General features: G+C 41.7%; 1 protein-coding gene across 2 annotated transcripts; it reads right to left on the bottom strand.

Annotated features, from left to right (window-relative positions):
- Positions 1 to 603: 603 nt before the first annotated feature.
- Net (atonal bHLH transcription factor 8-like protein net) lies at positions 604 to 19,603 on the bottom strand. 2 transcript variants are annotated; one of them, XM_071712962.1, is made up of 3 exons: positions 19,180 to 19,601; positions 7,716 to 7,931; positions 604 to 3,743 (listed from the first exon to the last, which is right to left on the bottom strand). In XM_071712962.1, exons 2-3 carry the CDS (start codon positions 7,759 to 7,761, stop codon positions 2,584 to 2,586), a joined length of 1,206 nt encoding a protein of 401 aa, XP_071569063.1. In that variant the 5' UTR covers positions 7,762 to 7,931; positions 19,180 to 19,601; the 3' UTR covers positions 604 to 2,583. The 2 variants fall into 2 exon arrangements, with proteins under 2 accessions (XP_071569063.1, XP_071569062.1); XM_071712961.1 differs by lacking the exon at positions 7,716 to 7,931 and having other exon boundaries at positions 19,180 to 19,603.
- Positions 19,604 to 21,324: the final 1,721 nt, after the last annotated feature.

Here is a 21,324-nt window from a genome sequence, read left to right as displayed (position 1 = left end):
GACGTGTTCAGCGTTGTTACACCTGAATACATTCCGTGTCCACGTGTGCGTGCGTTTGTACGCGTTTTTACGAACCGCTGTTAGATCCACTTTTACCTCGTCGCCGCGATAACAGTCGCGATTTCATATTCCATTTCGGGTGCTTAGGCAAACTCGCGAAATCTGGCTGTAACTGGTTATGCACGTAGGTACGCCTGACCGAGCAATGTCCGCTGAGCTTGAATTTACCACGAATTTTTGTTCGGCATTGTATTCGCGAGACGATACGGATGCCGTCTTATCTCATATATCTTATACTTTCGTGCTAAAATTTCCATTGTTTTATTAGAATTTTTCGATGAAGGTCGCGATGAACTTTTTTGATAATTCTATAATCTAAGCTAACGAATAAAAAATGTACGCAATAATATTTAGAATAAATTAAAAACTCATTGACGAGCTTTTGTATATTTTTGCTCTATTTCTGATGAGCGAAAAATTCGCGAATAAGAAATGATATTAATTTCAGGGAAATATAGTTACCAACTTACGTGATAGGAAAGAATGGGGAAAGGTTTGTGGAATGGCCAGCATAGGGAAGGCTGTTGCACAAAAAAGACACGATTTTCGTTATTGAGTTTCACTTTCATTTGAACTTTGTTTGAAGTTTTTTTATCTTATAACATAGAAAGGTACACATCGGATATCGCATTGGATCGTCGCGCAAGGCCAACGTGCAAATGCGTTCCTTTCTCGCACCGCGTTCAATTACTGTACACATTCACTTCGGCATAAATCGTTAGTCGTAACATCATTACATTCACTATTTACAAAATTCGAGACGCAGTCGACGGTACTGCGCGAAAAGACTGAGCACAGATCAACTCCTCTTCGACTACTTTTTTAGCTTTATCTCAGTATCAGGTAACGTCCTCCTTTGCGATAGCGTTAACGCTACGGAATATTTTTTCAATAAATTGCGCACAATTATTCTTTTGTTAACAATTTAACGTATATCCCAGAGTAAAAATCATTTAATACACTTTTTTAAGATTACCGATGTTAATATTCAATATATATATATTAATATTAAAACCAATTCTTAAAAAAAAAACCAGCTTACACTTATATCATTTGCATTCTGTTTTTGATTATCAATAGTGAGTTCCAAAAATTGAAAAGTAGTAGTCTTCCCGAAAAATAAGACGATCCTGGCAGATCCTATCTAATTACAGCGATGATACTTTCATTACACATGTTTTACCTGACTATCATATGTTCTAGGAAGACGATACCTTTTGTAGCTTCGTAATTTAATGCATAACATTCACCGCCTTACCAAGAATACCACAAGCAACATTATTATTGTCTTTCTTTTTTTTTATTCGTCCTTTTTCGTCTTTGCGTATGTCTCCTAGATCGTCATTTTGTAAGCTAGTGCAACAGATTGGAGGCGACCGATCATTCCTTTTGTTCTTTCATTGAAATAAGTGCATCTCAATGAATCGTAGCTTGAAAATCGTCGCTCTAGGCGACACACGAATCCGCTCGGCCGAGCTAAGGCGCATTCGCATGCTTCACATTTAACCCTTTCAAACGGCAACGTATTTAGAAGAATATTTAAAATTCCGCCGAAAAATACATCGTGCATTATAATACTCTGTGAATCTATCGTCGCGAAAATAGAAATTTACAGAATTATTATGTTCATGAAAAATAAATTTTGTTCATAAAAATCATTCTGTAGGATTCTAGAATTGAAAAAAATAAGGAAATAGATTTTATATTTTTGTTATAAAAATTATGAAAAATATGATTTCATGATATTACGAATGTACAAAAATCATATTTTTCATAATTTTATCTTACTTTAAGATAATAATACCGATGTATTTTGTGGGATTAGCAAATAAGATGTAATAAATTTACCGTTATCATTTCGAAAGGGTTAAGATAGCTTCGAGACTAACTTCTATCATGAATTGTCAAATTCTACGTAAACGTTCGTCGTTCTCTAATGTCCGTGACGCGGTGTAATGACTGCAGCAGTGTCTGTTGTAAATCGAGCGTAATCTAAGTATGAGAATCTTTCTAAAGATTTATTGTCTGATTGCGCAACTGCTATCGGTATGTAGGTAGACGAATCCCCATTGCGGGCGCCGCGAGGAATTCTCTGCTGATAGTGTGTCCATTAAAATTTAAAGCTTATTACGATTTCAAAAAGCGTAACATACAATTTTTGTACAACGACAAGTATTCTATAACATTTTCTGCGAACAAGACGTAATTTAAATTATCTTATCATCATTCTTTTCGAAAATCCTTCCATCGCGACTCTAGTTAATGTGCATTCCTGGTCGATACTCTATACGAATTAATACGCGTAGCGTAGAAACCGGCGAGGATCAGTTGCTTAGATTAACGGCTTACTTAACCCTAGGTTGTCCTCCCCTCCCCGCGAATCAAATGACATCGAGAATAGAAGACGTGTATAAGCGTTTGACAGTGCGGAGCGGAACATCTCTCCTGTTCTGTTTCCGTTACAGACTCCACTGTCCTTTATTTCCATATTGTTCCCGTTGTTCAGGTGGAAACGCGATTCGTTTAGTCTTTCCGCTTTCTGAGCTTGCCCTCCGTCTGAATGGTCCTGGAGACCAGCTCCACGCAGCTACTCAAGCCTGCAAGGCCGTTACTTTTTGTGGCCATCACCTCGCCGTCCTTCCCGAGAATCTTGCCGAGCGTCATGATGTAGCTGCAGGCGATCCTCAGTACCGATAGCTTCGACAGCTTCTGGTTATGCGAGTAGGCGGGTATCGCGCGTCTCAACGTGTCGAAGGCCGCGCTGATGGTATGCACCCTGGTTCTCTCTCGAGCGTTCGCCTCTATCCGTCTCTCCCTTGTCATGTTCTTGTAATTTCTCTGCTGGCCGCCCTGATGGTGGTGTCTCGACGCGGAGGCCGCTTGGTGACTCTGGTGACTTCGCTGACTCTGATGAGCCTGATGATTTTGATGATTACGACCGGACGAAGTCGCCAACAGGTGTTCCATCATGTACGACGGCGTTTTCTCGTAGGAACCACTTACAGCGGGATGCGACGGCACTCGGGGCGCCTCGTTTCTCACCACCAAGGACAACGGTTCGTCCTGCAGCCTAGGATGCGGTAGAGAGATCACGCTTCCCGACGGAGACGTCGTTGCCGCTATTGGCGTTGCCGACTCGAACAATCGCTGACGAGGCTCTCGTCGAGAGGAAACAGCCGATCGATTATGACCGGGAGAATGTTGTAGTCTCCTAAACGATTCGTGCAGCCTCTGCGTCGTCTCGTCTTGGTCTCTCCTCCTTTCTTCTTCTTTTCTCTCGCTGGACAATGCCGTTGTCGTCGTGGTTGTCGTCGTTGTCGTGTTGGAGATCGTGCTCGTCGACGTCGTCGTCGAAGTCACGGTTGTCTTGGATTCGTTTTTGTAGGAAGCAGGAATCCACGGTCGGAAGGGATTCGGCGTGTTCAGCGACCTGGCCTCTTTTTGATCCACGGTAGTCTCCTCGGAGATAGGAAATCGTCTCTTCTTCAATGGCGCCGTGATGACCGCTGGTTCCTGAATCTTCCGCGGCTCCGCTAGCTTCCGCTTGTTTCGCAACGAAATCGGTGTCACCTGCACCTCGACACTATCCTCGGACGAAGTAGGTGAATGCAGGCTCGATCTGCTGTCCTCGTCGACGCTGCTGCAGGAGCCGCTGTCCCTTTCGGAACCCGCCATGACACCGGCTGTAACAAAATAGAGAAAAATACGCGTTAGTTATGGCTATCCTGCACTATAAGTATCATATATAATAAGTAGACGATATAATAGAAATAAATAATTAATTAAGCCACACAATTTAATCTTTCGTTCCTTTTTATAGGTATACACGCCGCGGAAAAAAAATAATGTTGTATCAACAGCATCATTTTTTGTATCAACAGCATCAGTGTTATTGAGATAAAATTTATTGATGCAACATCAATATTAATGAACAAAAAACATCAGATATAATTGTTTTAATAATTTAAATATTTGGTCCAATAATATCCAATTGAATTAACTATAAGTACATATGCTTGTGGCAGCCCGTGACGTCGACGTTTAATTGAAACAACTTTATTTTTTTTCCGTGTATACTGAATCTAAAAATATAATCAAAATGTTTCTATCATCCTTTGGATTATTATGTGCATATGTTATACCGTGGTATTTTTAGAATGTGGAACATATAATATAGTACAAAGATTTTTTTTATTAAATTGCGGTTTATATCCACTTCGTCTCTATTATACAGAAAATGTTACAAAAATTACATCGTTTACCGCATAAATCAATCAGGTTATGATTAATGTAAGATAAACCGTTCGAGGAATTCGTCATTGAATGCGCGGTGCCAGTGTCCACTTGCGGACGACATGTAGGTAAATAATGTTCCTCGATAATGTAGGCGCGTTACGAAATCCTACCGAATTCTCGCACTATGAGATTGTGTTCGCAACGGAACGGAGGCCGATGCTGGCGGCGGCGGCAGCGGCGGAGGCGCACGTGTTTCCCTCGCGATTCCGTGGGCGGAACCGCGCTTCGGACACGCGGGAGGTTTTCTGCTTTGATGCGTCATCCAGCTGGTACCATCTGGCGCGCACACAGGGACCCGACCCGAGCGAGAGAGGATTATAATATACTCGCGCCGTCTTCGCTCCTCTCCTCCCGTCCGCTTCGCCGACCCGAGCCGACTCTCGGATTCCAAGGCGGAGACTAATTTCGCTGATTTTAGTATCGCCGGCGAAGACGCTTGTCATCGCGCGAACAGTTCCACCTCGCCCGTTTTCAGCGTCTGATGCATTTCGGAAGGGGCCAAAATGATTCCGCGTACTTCTATGATTTCGCACGCACGATTTTAGTGCTTTTACAGATACCGAGGTTCTCTTGCTTTCCTCGAAATAACAACGCGATATGTGTATATATATTTATTTATATATTTTTTTTAATATCTAGAGATTCTTGGAAAAGCTGGAGCAATACGCGTTTCGCAAGGCAACGCGCACGAGTCAAGAATCGCGAAACTGTATACAACGCGCGAGTTATCAAACCGAATGACGTAATTGTCTTGTTTGTGTAACAAATGCGTATGCAAACACGACGATGCGTAATTTTATCCGGCGTCAGAGCGGCGATCGCGATTTCACGACCTTTCTCACATTTCCCGACCGCGAGACACGTAAAATTCCGCGAGTGATACGCGATCTTAAACTTTTTGACATTCTTCCCGTGTGATTACGTAAGTAAATTATTCGATGAATTCTCGCGCGGGCATTCGGTAGCGAAAAAGAACGGTCGGTTTCATTCAATCATCGATCGAAGCTAATAATTCATACGAGCCGATGATCGCTCACTGCGATCATCGGCAGCGACTGATCGAGCGCAACTTAAGCGTTGCAGTGTTGCAGATGCATCGGATTTCTCGATCGCTGGCGCCACAGCCGGCGCGATTCTTTCATCTCGCTCTGTCTCGTTTTCGCATTCACTCTCTCTCTCTCTCTCTTTCCGTCTTACTATCGGTCTCCTCTCCCGAATACGATTACTGTGAATAGAATCGCAGTTAACATCCTTAAAAGGCGTCTGACGCTGTATTTATTCAAAATCGAAGCCGGCGCGGCGTTTGGCAAGGTCCTTATACTACTAGCTGTCTTTCTTGAATTCTCCAATTTTGTAACGCTCTAATTTTAATTAGAATAATTTGTAACAGAAAATATAAGATGAAATATGTGTGTGCGAAAAAAATTATTTTCATAACGTCTAACAATAAGATATAATTGGAAAATACGCTAGTATTTGTATTAGCTCCCTCGGTTCTCCGATTAGAAATCTAAGGGACAAATGGCGTAAACGGGCTGGATTTCGATGCTGCAGTATTAATAAACGCCATTTCTCACCCTTCTCCTCTCCGCCGCTCTATACTCTTCCTTTTTCTCGTGTCCTCTCCTCTCGAGAGAAACAAGCCGGGAAGAGCAGAGCACGGCCGCCACATGGCGCTGGCGCCAACCTCGTCTGTTCGTTGCTCTCCTTTTATTGCCTTTCCGAGAGGAGAGGAGTCATCGCGATCGCGACGGGATCGCAACCGGATCGTCTTTCCTTTCTGGTTGGCGATCACGCTGACCTCGGCGCGGACGCTTTCCCGAAAATCTCTCGTAGATACCGCGTATCTTGGAAGCCGTCCAACCGAAGGGCTCCTCGCCGGAATTCCTCCGAGCGCGGTAAGTGCCCGCCGATTGGAGCCAAACATAGATTCCCTGTCCGCCGCCGCCGCCGCCGCCGCCGCCGCGCCGTTTCGGCTCGAGCGCGACCAACGGCGTTGACTTCTCGCGACGCGATAAGTCATGGGTTAAAGTTGGATTAATTGGAACGAGATCCTAGTTTGTTCAATGCCGCCGCTCCTCTTTTCGTCGCCGAACAAATTGGATCGAAAGCAGGGCGAATTATAATAGAACGAGAAAGCGCGAACAAGTGAGGCGGAGCTGCTCTCGCGCAAGTGAGATAACGTTAACTGGCCACCTGGCATCTCTGCTCGTCGCGCGTGTTAGTTTAGAAGCGTTATCGTACCGATAACAAGGCCGCACTCTCGATAGCGGCCATCTGCCACCGCCATTGGCGACGATTATTATTGTTTAACGAATGAAGAAATCTCTTCCTTGTTGTGTTTACTTGAACTCGCTTATTACCGATGCATCGATATTAAAAGTACCATAATGCTGCACTTTCGATATTGGCTAAGGCCTATATTCTCAGTTAACTTTCATCGATAATTGCGCGCCATTTATTTTTGAGATTCCATAATATATGTAACGTAAACTATATGCTAAATGTGCGCATTTATGATAAAAGTGAACTGAGAATACGTGCCTAAATATCGATCTCTACACAATTGATTATCAGTTTTTCTTTAATTACTTTAAACAATGCGGACAAAGCGAAAAGCATAAGTATTTTCGAAGACGGTATTGCGTGCGTGATACCGATACCAAAAGTAACGACAATCTGCTAAATTTATGCATCTCTACATAGAAAAACTTTCATCGCCTCGTAATCTTATCACACGCGTAAAAAACGAAAGGTCGCGAGCGCGTGGAAAGGAAATTATCGCGACGGTGCCGGGAAAAGTTTAGGTCATTTGGGGTCATCAGTAGGCGCCGGCCGAGACACATGCTTGATCATCGGCCGATTCATAAATATCGATCGGACGAAAAAAAACAAAGTCGACGAAGGAGGTCGCGCGTTCACGACTCGCTGCGTGCCGCTGATTGTGTCATCTCGATTTGTGTCATCTCAAACAGGATGTATCTTCCCCCCAAAATTTTCCGCAAAAAAAAAACGCAGTAGAATATTCGCAGTTTAAGTTATAACCGAATAAAACGACCGAACAAAGACGAATAAAGAGGACACACGTGCCGTTCTTTTCCTCGCAAAATACAAAATTAGACCGCCCGAGGTTCGGACGCGATTACGATCCACGTGGAGCAATTTTGACCTAGAAAGGGTCTCAATCTCTGTCTCTGCAGTTTCTAGACGGCTAATTGAATAACGATATCCCGCTGGGAACCGTCGTCAGTTTAGAGGGCAATCGAGATCTGTCTGCGGACGCGCACACTTGGAGTCCGCGCTCGTGCCATTTCGCGACAGGCTCGCGAAATGTCTCGGGGACGTATGTATGTACTTACCTCCGCCGCCGTCTCGTTCGCATTTGTTCAAACACGCCGGGCACATCTGTGCAAACTCTCGCGCCGGAGAACGTAACGGCTTGTAACGCCGACCTTCCGCCGGGTCTTCCGTCGCGCCGGGTGCGCATCTTCTACGTGACGCTTCGTAGAAGCATCCTCTTCGTGAAAAAAATTCTTCTTATTTGATGTTGCGTCTGCCACACAGCTGTGTTTGCCCTATCGAAATCATTGTTATGTACGACCGTGTCATTGCCTCGGTTCTGATGTCCAAATTATTCCTTAATCATTACAAATTCTTTTATGGAGGACGAAATTAATGAATCATGAGTGTTTTAACAAGTTTAATTCGAGATGTATTATTATTTTTACCGTGGCATTTATTAATCAACGAAGCATATGAATTTTACCGGGACAATTATTTAATAAGTTTCATTAGTTTATTTATTAATAATTCGATAAATTCAACAGAATTTTGGAATAGGATATTTAAAGATTTCAAACGTGTTAAATAAAAATAAATTCGGATACTTTCCATTTCATTCATAAGCAGAAAAAGAAAACAGTAAGCTTGTTTTTCTCTTATTTTAATTGAGATGGGAGGCACTAAGAGTGCATCCCACGTGGAAGATTGAAGAGACGGCGAAGGCGGGAACACGTGGAACGTGTCGGAAAACTTCCAACTGCTCTCGAGAGCTTTCTATAGAACTGAAGTAGCTAAATATAAAGTACGCAGACGCTTCTTGCGCACGTGGCCGAAATTCAATCGTCCACGCGACGACTTTCGAAATTGTCGATGATAATGAATTCGAGCGATATTGTTTAGGAAGCGATCATGCGCTTCCTAGCTCTTTTGCGCAGTAATGTAATGTGCAAGAAGAATTCGATAAGCGATAAGAGATTCGAGCGTGATCTATGGCCTCAATTAAAAGAGATTCGATGAAAACAGGGAAAAAGAGCACGTGCACGTAGGATGCATGATTGATGCGTCTAAAATATTCGCTATGCGCATTTCATAACACCAATGAATGCGACGATAATATTAATGTCAATATAATCAGTCTATTTCCGTTTGAATACTTAAAGCACAATGCAAAGGAAAATTTTAAATATTTTCTTCAAACTTGAAATCTTATCTCTATGATGTATTCATGGAGGATATTATCTCTAAATTACACACATCCCATAGGATGTGTAATATTTGTGTTAAGTTTCGTGTTGATAAACCAGAAATGATCATTAAAGCTCATCTCGAGGGAATGCGTCGCGAGATATTGACGTCAAATTGAGACACCGCTGCTCTTTCATCGATAAGCGGGTCCCGGCGAATGAAATGAGCCGAGCTAAATAAGGGAAATAAGGTTGCTCTCGATCGTAGATCATTCGCCGAGTGATTTTCCGTCATCGAGCGCTGCTTGTATCGCGGACGCTTGTCCGTCAAGCGCCGCGCGCCAGCCGCCTTTTGCGGGATTATAAAGCGCCAGAGCCGCGTGATGTCGACTAGTTCGCGTAATTACGCGACGCCAATTGCATCCGGCGCCGAGCAAGACGCCGCGCGCCGCCGTGGGCCGCTAATAATCACCTGTTACCGCGGCGTAATGGCGACGTAATACGAGAGTCCGCACGATCGCCGCGCCGCCGCCGAGACGATGACTTTAGATCGCCGACCGATACGGGTACGTGTCGTATGTGCCTAATGATCTCCCCCCGATACCGCGATACTTAACGATTGCCTAACGAGCGGTTCTCTGTTAGCGATTACCGTTTTGACGCGTGTCAATGCGTTTCGCTGTCGCCGCCTCGTAGGCGCGTTTACAGTGCGCGTCGCCTTCGCCGCGGCGTTATTGGGAGAATTATGCGACAGCTTGAGCGTTGATTTAAGACCGCGGCATGTCGAGCGTGGGCGCGAAAGTGTGCGCGCCGACCGAATTAAGCGTCTGATTATTCTTTCTTGTTTCTTTTTCTTGGGGCGAGGGGGGACGGCACGCCGTGCATTGCTCATGCTATTCGTCGCGCTTGCGAAAATAACCGGTGTCAGGGCATATGCTGTAAAAGACATAACTGTGGGGGCTTGCATTAAAACAAGATGTGATTGATCAAAATATCCAGGAATGTGAGTAAAATTTAGTATTAATATAATGCATACGTTTATCGTTTTTTAAAATGAAATAGAGAATAATACATGCATTATATTAACAAGAAAACGAAACAAATTATCTTTTAATTAGCAGAATAAGATTTACTTGCATGTCATTAAGAGACAAATATTAAAATATATTTATCAATACGTGTGACGTTGCGGAGTTTGGACCGTCGAAACTTGGACTGTCAACGATGCTTCCATGTAATTGACTATTTCAAAAGATTATTTTCTTTTTTTACTTACAATTTTCTGTTTGAAATGGAATATCACAAAAATTATAATAAAATATTTCTTTGAGGATAGCCCAGTTGAGGATTTTTGCAAAAGTAAGACAATTTAACGAAATCAAGATATCCATTTATAAATAATTATTTTTAATTAATTTGCCTAATCGTCGTGCTTCTTCGAATTAATTGTAAGCCAGATGCAAACGGATTTCGGTAATGTTCAAAAGGGAAATTGTGCGCAAAGACTGCGCAACGACGGGAGAGCTATCCCTCGCTCTCGCGCTATTATATTCCACTCTCGTGTGGCGGCGCGTCGCATTTCCGCCGGAGGCTTTCCGCGAAGCGAGCGGCGAAGCCAGAGAGCGCGCGGAAGAGAGAAGAAAAGGGAAGGGAGGAGGAAATAAAAAAAACAAGTCTCGCCGATAAATCTCGCCGACGCGACGCCGCCGCCGTGTGTGGATGCGCCGTTTCCTGTCCCGATCTTCGCGAGGAGCGCGCGGCATTTATCGCGCTGCCAATACACCGCGCAAGAGCGGCTGTTTCCGAACTGAGGCGAGGGTTACCAGTCGCGCAGTTTCTTCGTTCGACGTAAACAAATCGACCCGCTCGTTCGTCGTGCTCGATTCGGTTCGATCCGGATAACGAGACGGCATCAATACTTTCGCGGTTTCGATCGGAGCACGTCTGTCTATGAGAGATGGAATTTCGCTGTCGCAGCAAAAATGTCGCTGCCACCGCGTTTTTTTCGTATCCGACGCGATTGACCTTCGCGACTGTTAGCCAATTATTTATTACATTACGGACTACCGTGTTGTTACGTAAAATGGAAAAATTTCGCTCGGTGAACTTGTTCGTAGAATCTGCTATCAAAGGAAACTTAATTCGCCGCGAAACGATTTATAACTTGTCGTGAAATTATTCTTATGTCTCTCACGACATCCGAGTATTCTCTCTCGTGAATGATAAGAGAAAGCCCGATGCGAACGTGCGCATTCAGTGTCGTCTTGGGGAGAGGAATCGGAGAAGATTGCCTAGAAGAGAAGCAGAGTGACAGCAGAGAGAGAGAGAGGCAATGGCGCTAGCCAGATGGCCGTGAGAGCGAGCGTGACTCGATGTACCGCTGGTCATTTGCGCGACCGATCGGCCTGATCGCGAGAACGCTCGTGTCTGTTCCATTTCTTCACGCTCGTTCTGTTTTCTACTTCTTCACCTCTTCCGCCGCTTTTTCGTATTGCGCGGTTATATGTCCGTTCTATCGCGTTCTGGTCGATTGGCATTGGGCGGTTTCGCGTAAACACAATGCCGGTACGTGCTGAAAGTGTAATTTGTTTTTTGCCAATATTTTCTCGTGCGTGATCTAGGAGTCAAATTGTTTTCTCGCTTATGCTTTCTCTTTTCTTTTCTTTTCTTTCTTAAAAAAAAAAAAAAATACGATTTATTCCGACAGCTCGTTTGCATAAATGATGCAGCATCGAAGTATTAATTTTTAATTGCATTTGGCATAATTGTGATGGAAGAGAATAGAAATAGAATTCGTGACCCCCAATTTTACTGGTTCAATAAATTCTGAAATTTTCCTTTTTACAAGAAATATAAATTAGACAATATATGTATAATTTATTTATATAGAAAAAATAAGTTTAAAAAATCCACGAAATTCATACAATTATTTAGAATTCATACAAATATCTAATTTATATAATATAATATATTTATTTATTTCATATATTTATATATGTATATAATATGTATATATTTATTATATATGTTTTTCTCTTTAATTAAGTAACATTTACTTTTACTGTTATACTTTAGTTCTCTTTTCACAATAAAATATTGATCATGATTCATAAGGCGTCATTAGAGAAAGTGCACGGGCATTAATAACATCAAATGAAGATATCGATCGGAGACATGTGATACGAGAATTCTCTTCCTTTCTCTTTCTCTCTTTCTTTCTTATTGACCTTATGTCTTGGCCTTTGCCAGCATGCTTAACTCGTACCGATATCGACCCTTCGAGTAGTATCGTGTTTTCCGCATGCTTTACTTTTAACCGTTAATAATTTTGATAATAATGTAATTATAAAATTTATAATAAGAGACCAGTGATGTGAAATAATTATACAGAATAGAATTTATTACTTCAGTTTACAATTGCCAGGAAGGGACTTGATTTACAAAATAAATCCTTATCCATACAGTGAGATAATTATATATTTAATTAGTAAGATTTATATCAGATTTCTAAAAATGAAAGAAGATATCATCTTATTAAGAAAAGAATAATGAATTCCAAGAAATCGTTGTGAGTTTAGCTGTACCTTCCAAGTTATCCAATCTGAATGAATTTTTCTGATGTCATTCTGTGTCGGCCTTACGTGTGTTTCGTACATTTCAAAATAACTTTCAAGTCTCTTATCATGTTGCTGATTTGTAGCAAATATTTACTGGTTCATGTTCATACTTAACTTCTTATATTCATACTTAACTCATTAAAAGTTTGTAAATTATCCTCCAAATGCGTATTTTCAGGTTGATAATATTTTTAAATTAAAATAAGAAAAGAAAGTTCTAACTATTTAAAATTAATATTCTCTTAATAAACAACTTTCAAAAATTTTTAATATTCAATATCACATTAAAAATAATTCAGGCTCGACTATACATTGAAATTAAATAAAGACGTTATTATTTATTTATATCTGTAAAGATTCGTTTTTCCTTCCAAAATTTAATTTAATTTTAATTAACGCAATTCGCAAACATTTAAAAAGAGATACTACTTTATCTTGAAATCACCGTTATTTTTCTCCGAATCTGTAATCTGCTCGTCGTTAAAATACGTATATATATTTTTGATATTTTTAGGAGGTACAGCTCCTACACTGTTAAATTCGTAGGGTTAAATTAAACTCAATTTTGAGTAATTTTTAACTATTCCATACCTCGCCACCTCGCCACTGCTCCTACTCAATATGTAGTTAATTTAACTAAAACAATGTTAATTTGACTAAACTAATGGAGTTAAAATAATTCTATTTTGTTTTAAACTAATAAATTTTGACGCACATGGTAGTTAAAAATAAAAAAATAAATCTAACTTATTGTATTGGTTTAAATTTCATCCTCTAACCTTTAACCTTTACCTATCGAATGTTTGTTTTTCTCATTTTACGCGTGTGCTGCGGTGCATATCAATCCGCGTAATAAACACATGTAAAACCGCCCACGTGCCACGCCTCCGACTCGCGCGAAATCGTTCGTATTTACTCATCTCTGTTTAAACTAACAGAAAATGAGTTATAATATACGAACGATATAATATACGAACGAATGTACATACGTGATATCGCATAAATTTCGTATCAGTGGCGATTTGTAAACTCTGTGCAAAAAGGCTTCGAGGACGATCGTTTTTTTTTTTATTATAGCATTTCCCCCGATAGATTATATTATCTTTTTTTTATCTACGGTGAGGAATTCCCGTCGCCGATTATTTCTGGCGCGGGTGAGATCCGGATACCGAGGACCGCTTATTTTATTTTAATCACGTCAATCGTACAATCGAGAACAAGTAGCTCGCTGTCGCGTGCATCGCAATGCACTCTCATCGTACATCATAGATTATAAATATACGTTGGATGGTTTCAAAATTATTACACACGTATTTACGTCATTTTTTAAGATAAGTTCCTTGGGAAATAATAAACAATTTTGTTGACGCTTGTAAGTCAAAACTACGCCTTCGGTCTTTACTAATCACGCGTTATGTTAATTTATGCGGAAATTGAAGATCTCTTCAGATACCATCTTGTTTTCATAACAGGACGAAGGTCAAGAGGCTCTTCCTTTTTTTTCGCGGAGGATAGCTATTATCGAAGTTAGTGGCACCGCAGGTATAAGCAGGTAGCAGGTGCGGGACCGTAATGCATAAGTGGGTGGCGATGGGGGAGCCCCTTCGCCTCGTGACATCCTTTGTATTTGTGACGGGACTCAATAGGGTATCGATTACACTCTCGAGGCGAGGTCAAAGCCGGCGCAATAAACCCCAAGCGAAATTTGTATTGAGTATTGTGCCGTTGCCCGAGGCGTCTACGAAGTGTCGGAACGGAGTGTTGACCGATCTATAGACATCTCGTACAATGCTATTTAACTGTAATAATATTGTGCCGCGTACGACGTGCTTATTTTAATAAAATTTTAATTTGAGACGTAGCCGTTAAATTATCCAGCGTTGAAAATTACGAAGCGGCGAAAAAATGACGTTTAATCGAATATTTGCCAAGAGAAAGATCGTGTCGAAACTTTTCAGATATCTAAAAGTGAAATGTGCCGAGAGAGAGAGAGAGAGAGAGAGTGTATCACGGACACTCTGTAAAATTTCCATGCTATTGTACTTGCCTGCAGTGTCGACCTTTAATTATACATGCATACGGTAGCACTGCGCGCTGGTACAATGTTCTGTGTTAATAATATAAACGTGTTTTCTTGTTTAAATACATAAACATATTTACTTTCGGCCAAAGTCGACGCGAAAGGCAAATACGTCGCAATGACATCGCGAATATGAGAATGAAGCGCATAAAAGTGCGCCCATTTGCGCGTAAGAATATGCATGCAGTGATAAACGAATGATGGTGCTCTCTCTCTCTCTTTTCTGTCTCCTTCTCTCTTATAATTTTGACCCCGTGAAACTTACGAGAAGTCATTTCTTCGTTGCGACTCACTGCAGTCGAAATCAGGCGTAACGCCACTTGCTGCCGATGCCAGCGGCAGGTTTGAGAGTAAAAGTAGTCGGTCGAGGAGATGAGATATGTAAATGAGCGCGTAGCAACTTAAGTAGTAACAGGCGATTGGTACTATCTCGATTATAGTTATCGCGTGGAGGGCAGACACGATCTAATTAAAATGCTTGTTTTCTGCACGCTTTCGTGTCGGCCGATTATGATAGCGGAATGAAGCTAGGCTGTGATGTTTCTCCACGATAAGATTGATGATTGCTCCGAGATCAATAAATATGGTATTTACGAAGCTACTGTCTGTAATAAACGGCATTGGTTGTAAAGTTAGTAACGTTTCAATCAGAGCCACTACTATGTAACAGATTTTTTATAATTATTGATAACTTTTTGATAATATGTATTATAGAAACAAGATTAATAAAATAACGGAAATTAACGAAGCAATAAAAAATAAATTAAACTCAAGTAAATAAAAAAACAGAGGTAAATTAAGTGAGATAATAAAATAATCTAGAGTGTTTAAATAGGTGTTATTTATCCACAAATATCTCGACACACTTTATCATTTGTACCGACCACTTATTAATTATTGTATTAACCATTCAGGCGTGCTGAAATCATCGGAAAACGCTGACTACTAATTTTATCGTTGAATAATATCGCGGTATTATGCTAACAGCACTTCAGTTATCTCAATTAACTTTATGTCTCGTTGATGATGCCGACAGGGGCGTAGATTTACGCGAGAAAACATCGAACGGCACGCACGCAATCTAGTGTGTGGTGTGTGTGTGTGTGTGTGTCTTTCATTAATATTTTTTTTACGACTCACGCAATCGCCCACGCACGACATTATCGCGATCGATGCATTTAAGGGGTTACACACGTTCGACAGGCCTAAAACTAGATCGAAATTAACGAATTTTTATTGTGGTAAAATTATATATGTATATATAAAAAATGTAAATGCATATCTTGTAAAGAGTCTGTTTTGAGAATATCTCCTGAAAATTTCAATAAAAAATATCAAAAATTGAGGTCCTGGCAACTATTTTCCCGACCGGTGTTTGTAAAAACGGCGTTTGCGGTACCTCCATCCCCTCTCATGTGAAACAAAAAACAAAAATTTTCCGTCAGATGAAGAGAACTAGTGTTTGTCATAGCCGATTTTGAAAATATTGATTTTTCGAATTTTTTGGCAGCGATTCGTAACGAAAAATGCGATTTTTGATTACGAAAATTGGGATCTTCTTTTATTTATAAAAAACTAAGCCATAGATTGAAAAATTTTCATGCAAATCAGTTTACTGATCTCCGAGATATTTCTGGTACCGATTTTTAAAACACTGTTTCAGGAAAATAGCTGCCTCAATTTTTGATAGTTTTTAATTTTTGAGAGATATTCTCAAAAGAGTACTCTACAAGACATGTATTTTTACTTTTTAATAAAACATAATTTTACCTACAATAAAAATTCGTTAAGTTCGACCTAGTTTTAAGGCCAACGTGTCAAACGTATATGTAACTTCTTCAACACCGCACGGAGAGAATTTTATATTAAATTTTACTATGCTGCCGCACCAACTGCGGACCATCAAGACGCCACAAGTTTAAATGCTATGAACATAGCATTCAATGCTATAATTATAGCATTCAATGCTATAATTATAGCATTAAATGCTATGATCGTAGCATTAAATGCTATGTTCATAGCATTTAAACTTGTGGCGTCTTGATGGTCCGCAGTTGGTGCGGCAGCATAGTAAAATTTAATATAAAATTCTCTCCGTGCGCTGATAAATATTGGATTTGAGCACGTCACAATTAAGTGGCGAGCATTGACATTAACATACGTACGATTAATCGCATTGATCAACGGTGTAACAGTTTATTGGCACGATTTTTCGATCTGTTTTTTTCGATTTGCGAAGAGTGGAAAGTAAGACACGATCGAACATTATTTCTTCTATAATACGGCGAAAATTCGTCCATCACGATAAACAGCGAAACAAGAAACTAAAAAGCAATACTAATTCTTCACACATATATGTGCTTATACTAAATCCTTCGCTAAAAAAAATCGTAATAATATTGTTGTTGTAATTTTGATATAATAATATTCTGATATTGCAGGAATAAGTAATACCTAATCTTCCCTATCACGAAGATATTAATAATAAGTTTGATATAATGCGAGCGGCAATAAATTAAGAAAATTAGTAAAATAGCAAGCAATATAACTGAATTCTCTGTGCAATTAAATTAATCCTTCAAGTATTACATGAAAACTGTTACGTTTAACGAGTTGTCGCTCTAGGATTCAATTACAGAGATATGCTTGTCATGGTTAGATAGAATCCTGTTTTTACTCCTAACTGTTATCACTCGAAGGTTTGGTATTTCAACGACTTCATACTTCTGCGTTATCGGTTTCTGAGAAACATCTATAAAATGACGTTTTGATATCAAATATCATAGATAAGTGTCTCATTGACCACTTCATACGTAATCATTTTCAACCGTTTCATCAATAGATTCAGACGACAAAATGTACTCTATTTTCGTGTGACATCTCATGCCGATTGTTAGATCGAGACGCATATATCTAACATTTATACATATAGACATACATACAGCATACAAATCATCAGGTTTCGGTCTTCCGCTGGCGTTAGCTTAAATCGGCGCATCGCGCTGATTCTGCTGTTCCGAGCATCGTTGTTTACGCATAGATGCTCAGCACCGATTTCAAGCTCGGTCAAAGGGGGTCGTCTGTTACCCGGGATAGTATCTCTGTAGCAGTGCGTGTATGTGGCGACCCACGCTGGCGCCGTCGCAGCCACAGCCGCCGTCGCCGTCGCCGCCGCCTTCTGCCTCGCATTCTCGTTTCTATTCTCTCTCTCTCGATCGAGATCGCGATACTATGTACCTTCGGCGTCCAGTAAAAATGCCGGGACTATTATCCGGCATCTGATATCACCGGCATCTAACGTAAACAGCAATAGTCTAGTCCTAGTTGTGAATATGTTAGTGAATTTAAAGTCGACGTTTTTGATATAAAAAGAAGAAAACATCCTTATATTATTATCATAGATTTAATAATTAAATCGTTTCAATCAAATTCGTAACGTTTCGTTAGAATCGCCACTAAACTACACTAAACCTGTTTTAATTCGAGCCAAGCCAAGATATTCGACGTTAAAAATGTCCCAGATGAATGAATATCAGATGTTTGGTATTCAAGTCGCATTTGCTCCGCCCTGCTTCAAGAGAAATAGGATGCAGACGGGAGAGCGTAACGAGAGTGCAGCTAATAAGGGCAATCTTCCCGCATTTGTGTACTCTCTCACCCTATTCCGCGTCTCTATTCATTTACGCGCGGATATCTACTCGCCTAATCCTTATATCGGTATACAAGTCCATTCCAATCATCCCCTGCAGGGCGATTCCCCTTTCGTTCCCCCGTTCCTGATTTACCCAGTCGCGATCTCTCCATTCTGCGGCGTTGGCGCCGCTTATAATGATAATTATCGGTCCCCCACCAAGGGGAGGCGTATCGATCGGCCCGCATTCGAACGATCGACATGATGATTTACGGTGCATTAGAGGTATATTGGTGTTATTCAGCGGAATACTGCTTTAATGGATTTTATCGCGCATCGAGATGTCAAATTGGCATATGTCGATTTTAAAGTCGGCGATCGACGGAACCAATCTGGCGCGCGCTGGTTAGAGATGTAAATGAGTTTAAATTGTGCGGGGATTATGATCTTCTCACAATTTGGAGTCTTATTTTCTAGTTGAAAGCGCTTAGAGTATTTAGAGCGATGACACGAGAATATGCGAAAACGAAAGCTCTTAAGACATCAAATCTAGAACAGATAAATGGGAAAATTATCTATCATAATTATCACAGGCTGAAGTGGGTTAATGTACTTCAGATGTAGAACATTGTTCTGTTTTTAGACCTGCTATTTACAGTTTGCGGTAAATAGGTAAATAGTGACAATTAGTGCGATTTATTTGTTCGAATTTTCCATTCGTTACGGCTTGGTTACGTCAACTATTTCTGTATCAACTTCAGCATGTTGAAGGAATGGGAAACAAACTTAGATTAAACTGGAGATGGAATACTCGTGTCAATTTCTACCAATGTAGATTAACTTTAATCTCGATTTAACTTATTTTTTTAAGTCTTTTTCTAATTATCGGAGTTAGAAGAGGATAAAAAAGTAAGTTAAACTGAGATTAAAGTTATCAGCAATCTAAAGTGATCACGTTCGCTTTGATCTCGTGTCATCCCTCTGTTTAAGTCCGTGAGCGCGCGCTACGGACTACGGGCTAAAATTCACCTTTCATGAAAGCTGAAAGCTCGAACGTACTTTCCACCACGTGTTCGGTCATTTTCCTCTCATGGACCACCGGGTTTACTTCCTTCCTCGATTCACGCACCCTCACGCACAAATATACACTTTTTTCCTTTTTCCCTCGTGTGATACGGATCCACAAAATCTCGGCACGTATAGAACAAAACTCTGGCTGGGTCCTGGTAGTCCCAGCAAAAAAAATAAACTCCGTTTACCGAACGAATGCGATGTTCAGAAGAAGTTCCCTCGCGAGTCTGCGTTCAGGCGATAAACTCGACACGGGACGACAGACGTCCTGTTCCGAACGCAGTCGACAGCGAACTGGCTCGCCTCGTGTACTCTCGACTCCGTTTCATGCTCTTACGTGTGCGAGGGAGGCTCGACTGGTCCGTGCTCCATTCCACCACCACCACCACCACCACCTTTACCGCCACTAGTAGACGTCGTCGCGCTACCATCACCACCACCACCACCACCACTCCGTCACCACTACCACCATCGTCGCACCGTCACACCATCGCTATCAGCACCAGCAACACTAGTAGTACTACTGAACTACTACCGCCTGTATTACTACCACTATATCAGCAACACCGGCGACCTGACGTCGTCGCCGCGGATACGGCCTCCCTCTCTCACCCACAAGCTTTGTCGACTCGAAACGCGGCATACGAGAGTGTCGCGATGGTGGGGGTTCCATCGCGCCGGAAAAGATCCCGTGACAGAGAGCGGCACGGCGTTGGCGTTGGCGCCAGTGATAGTAGTGGTATGTGTCACTCCACTGTGATGCTAGGCGCGTCGCAGCTTATGACAATAACAATAAGAATATTGGTCCGCTATGTTGAATCTCGATGGACGTTAGGTCCGACGCAGTAGCATAACAATAATGAATGGCTTGATGTCTCTCATGCTTGATTCCTAATGACGTTAAGACGTAATGGTTTTGACGATTCTAAATGATTCCTATTGATTCGTGATCAATGATTCTCGATGCGACACTGGTGTCCGATGTTGGCGCCGTTGATTGTGGTGCGATGTCGCCGTCTGCTGGTATTAGTAACCACCGAGATGTTAGACGACGCAGCGCGTTGGCGTCGGTGGTGGCGATGGCCACAGGGGACGAGGGGGAGGGGGAGAAGTGCACGCATTGTTGGCGGCGGGAGTTAGCGGGGGCCGACTGAGCGGCGCCAGCAGGCTGAGAGTTTAGCTCACAGTTTCTCTGTACCACTCGCTTGGTTCTTTCTCTCTCTTTCTCCCTGCGCCTGTTCCCTCGCCTCGTCCTCCTTCCCCCAAGTCTCCACTGCGCTGACCCTACGGGTCTCTCCTCTCTACATTCATCTCTCTTTCGTCGTGCCTTATAGCCGCTCTGCCCACCCACCAGTGGTATAGCGCTCTCGAACGTGCTGCGAGTGTGCGGTTTGCACTCGGGTTTGCATGTGCAATGTGCGTGTGCGGAGATGCCGCGGGCGGCCAAGAATCGCGAGTTTATGGGACTCACTGACCACCGCAGGAGTTTCTTTCCCCGAGTCTCGAGACGGAGGCCGTTTACCGCCGTTGATCTCCCGGAGATTCGACCTCCGAATTTTTGGTTCTTTTACCGCCCCCTCGTTTCCGACCATCCTCGCCCTTTCCCCTCCCTTTCGCAGTGTCCACCGCTATCCACGGCTCACGTGTTCGCCGGACGCAGACCCGGTGCAACGCTCCTGTCCTCCTGAAAGAATATTCTCGTTATGCCAAAATCATGGGAAACACCCGCGGGCGTATTGCGCACGGGCGGGTATTAGGGCCACTTCTTTCCTCGGGATCGTCGTTCCGCCGAATCGTAAATACTTGCGGGCCTGTGCGAACGCAACGACAATCCGTCGCGGTAAAATAATTACAGGACAAAATCGAAGTTTGATGTTAAAGCAGGCTGGGTGTATCAATAAATGAGCAGTTATTAGTAAATAATCATTGAATCTGTATCTATTTAGTTAGAAATTTAGTTAGCGAATCAAGTGTTTTAAACTTTATATAAGACTTATCGATATAAGTAGCAAAGACAATAAGAAGAATAAAAGAAAAAACATATATATATATGTAAAGACAAATTTTGATTTCTATTGCATGTGTGTGTATTAATTAAAAGAA

The sequence above is a fragment of the Temnothorax nylanderi genome, unplaced genomic scaffold, assembly GCF_030848795.1.
Source record: "Temnothorax nylanderi isolate EJ_2023f unplaced genomic scaffold, tnyl_v1.0 TNYL_tig0118_pilon, whole genome shotgun sequence".
NCBI classification, from domain to species: domain Eukaryota; kingdom Metazoa; phylum Arthropoda; class Insecta; order Hymenoptera; family Formicidae; genus Temnothorax; species Temnothorax nylanderi.
Note: the sequence above shows the minus strand (reverse complement) of the source record. Positions and strands in the feature narration are given on the sequence as shown.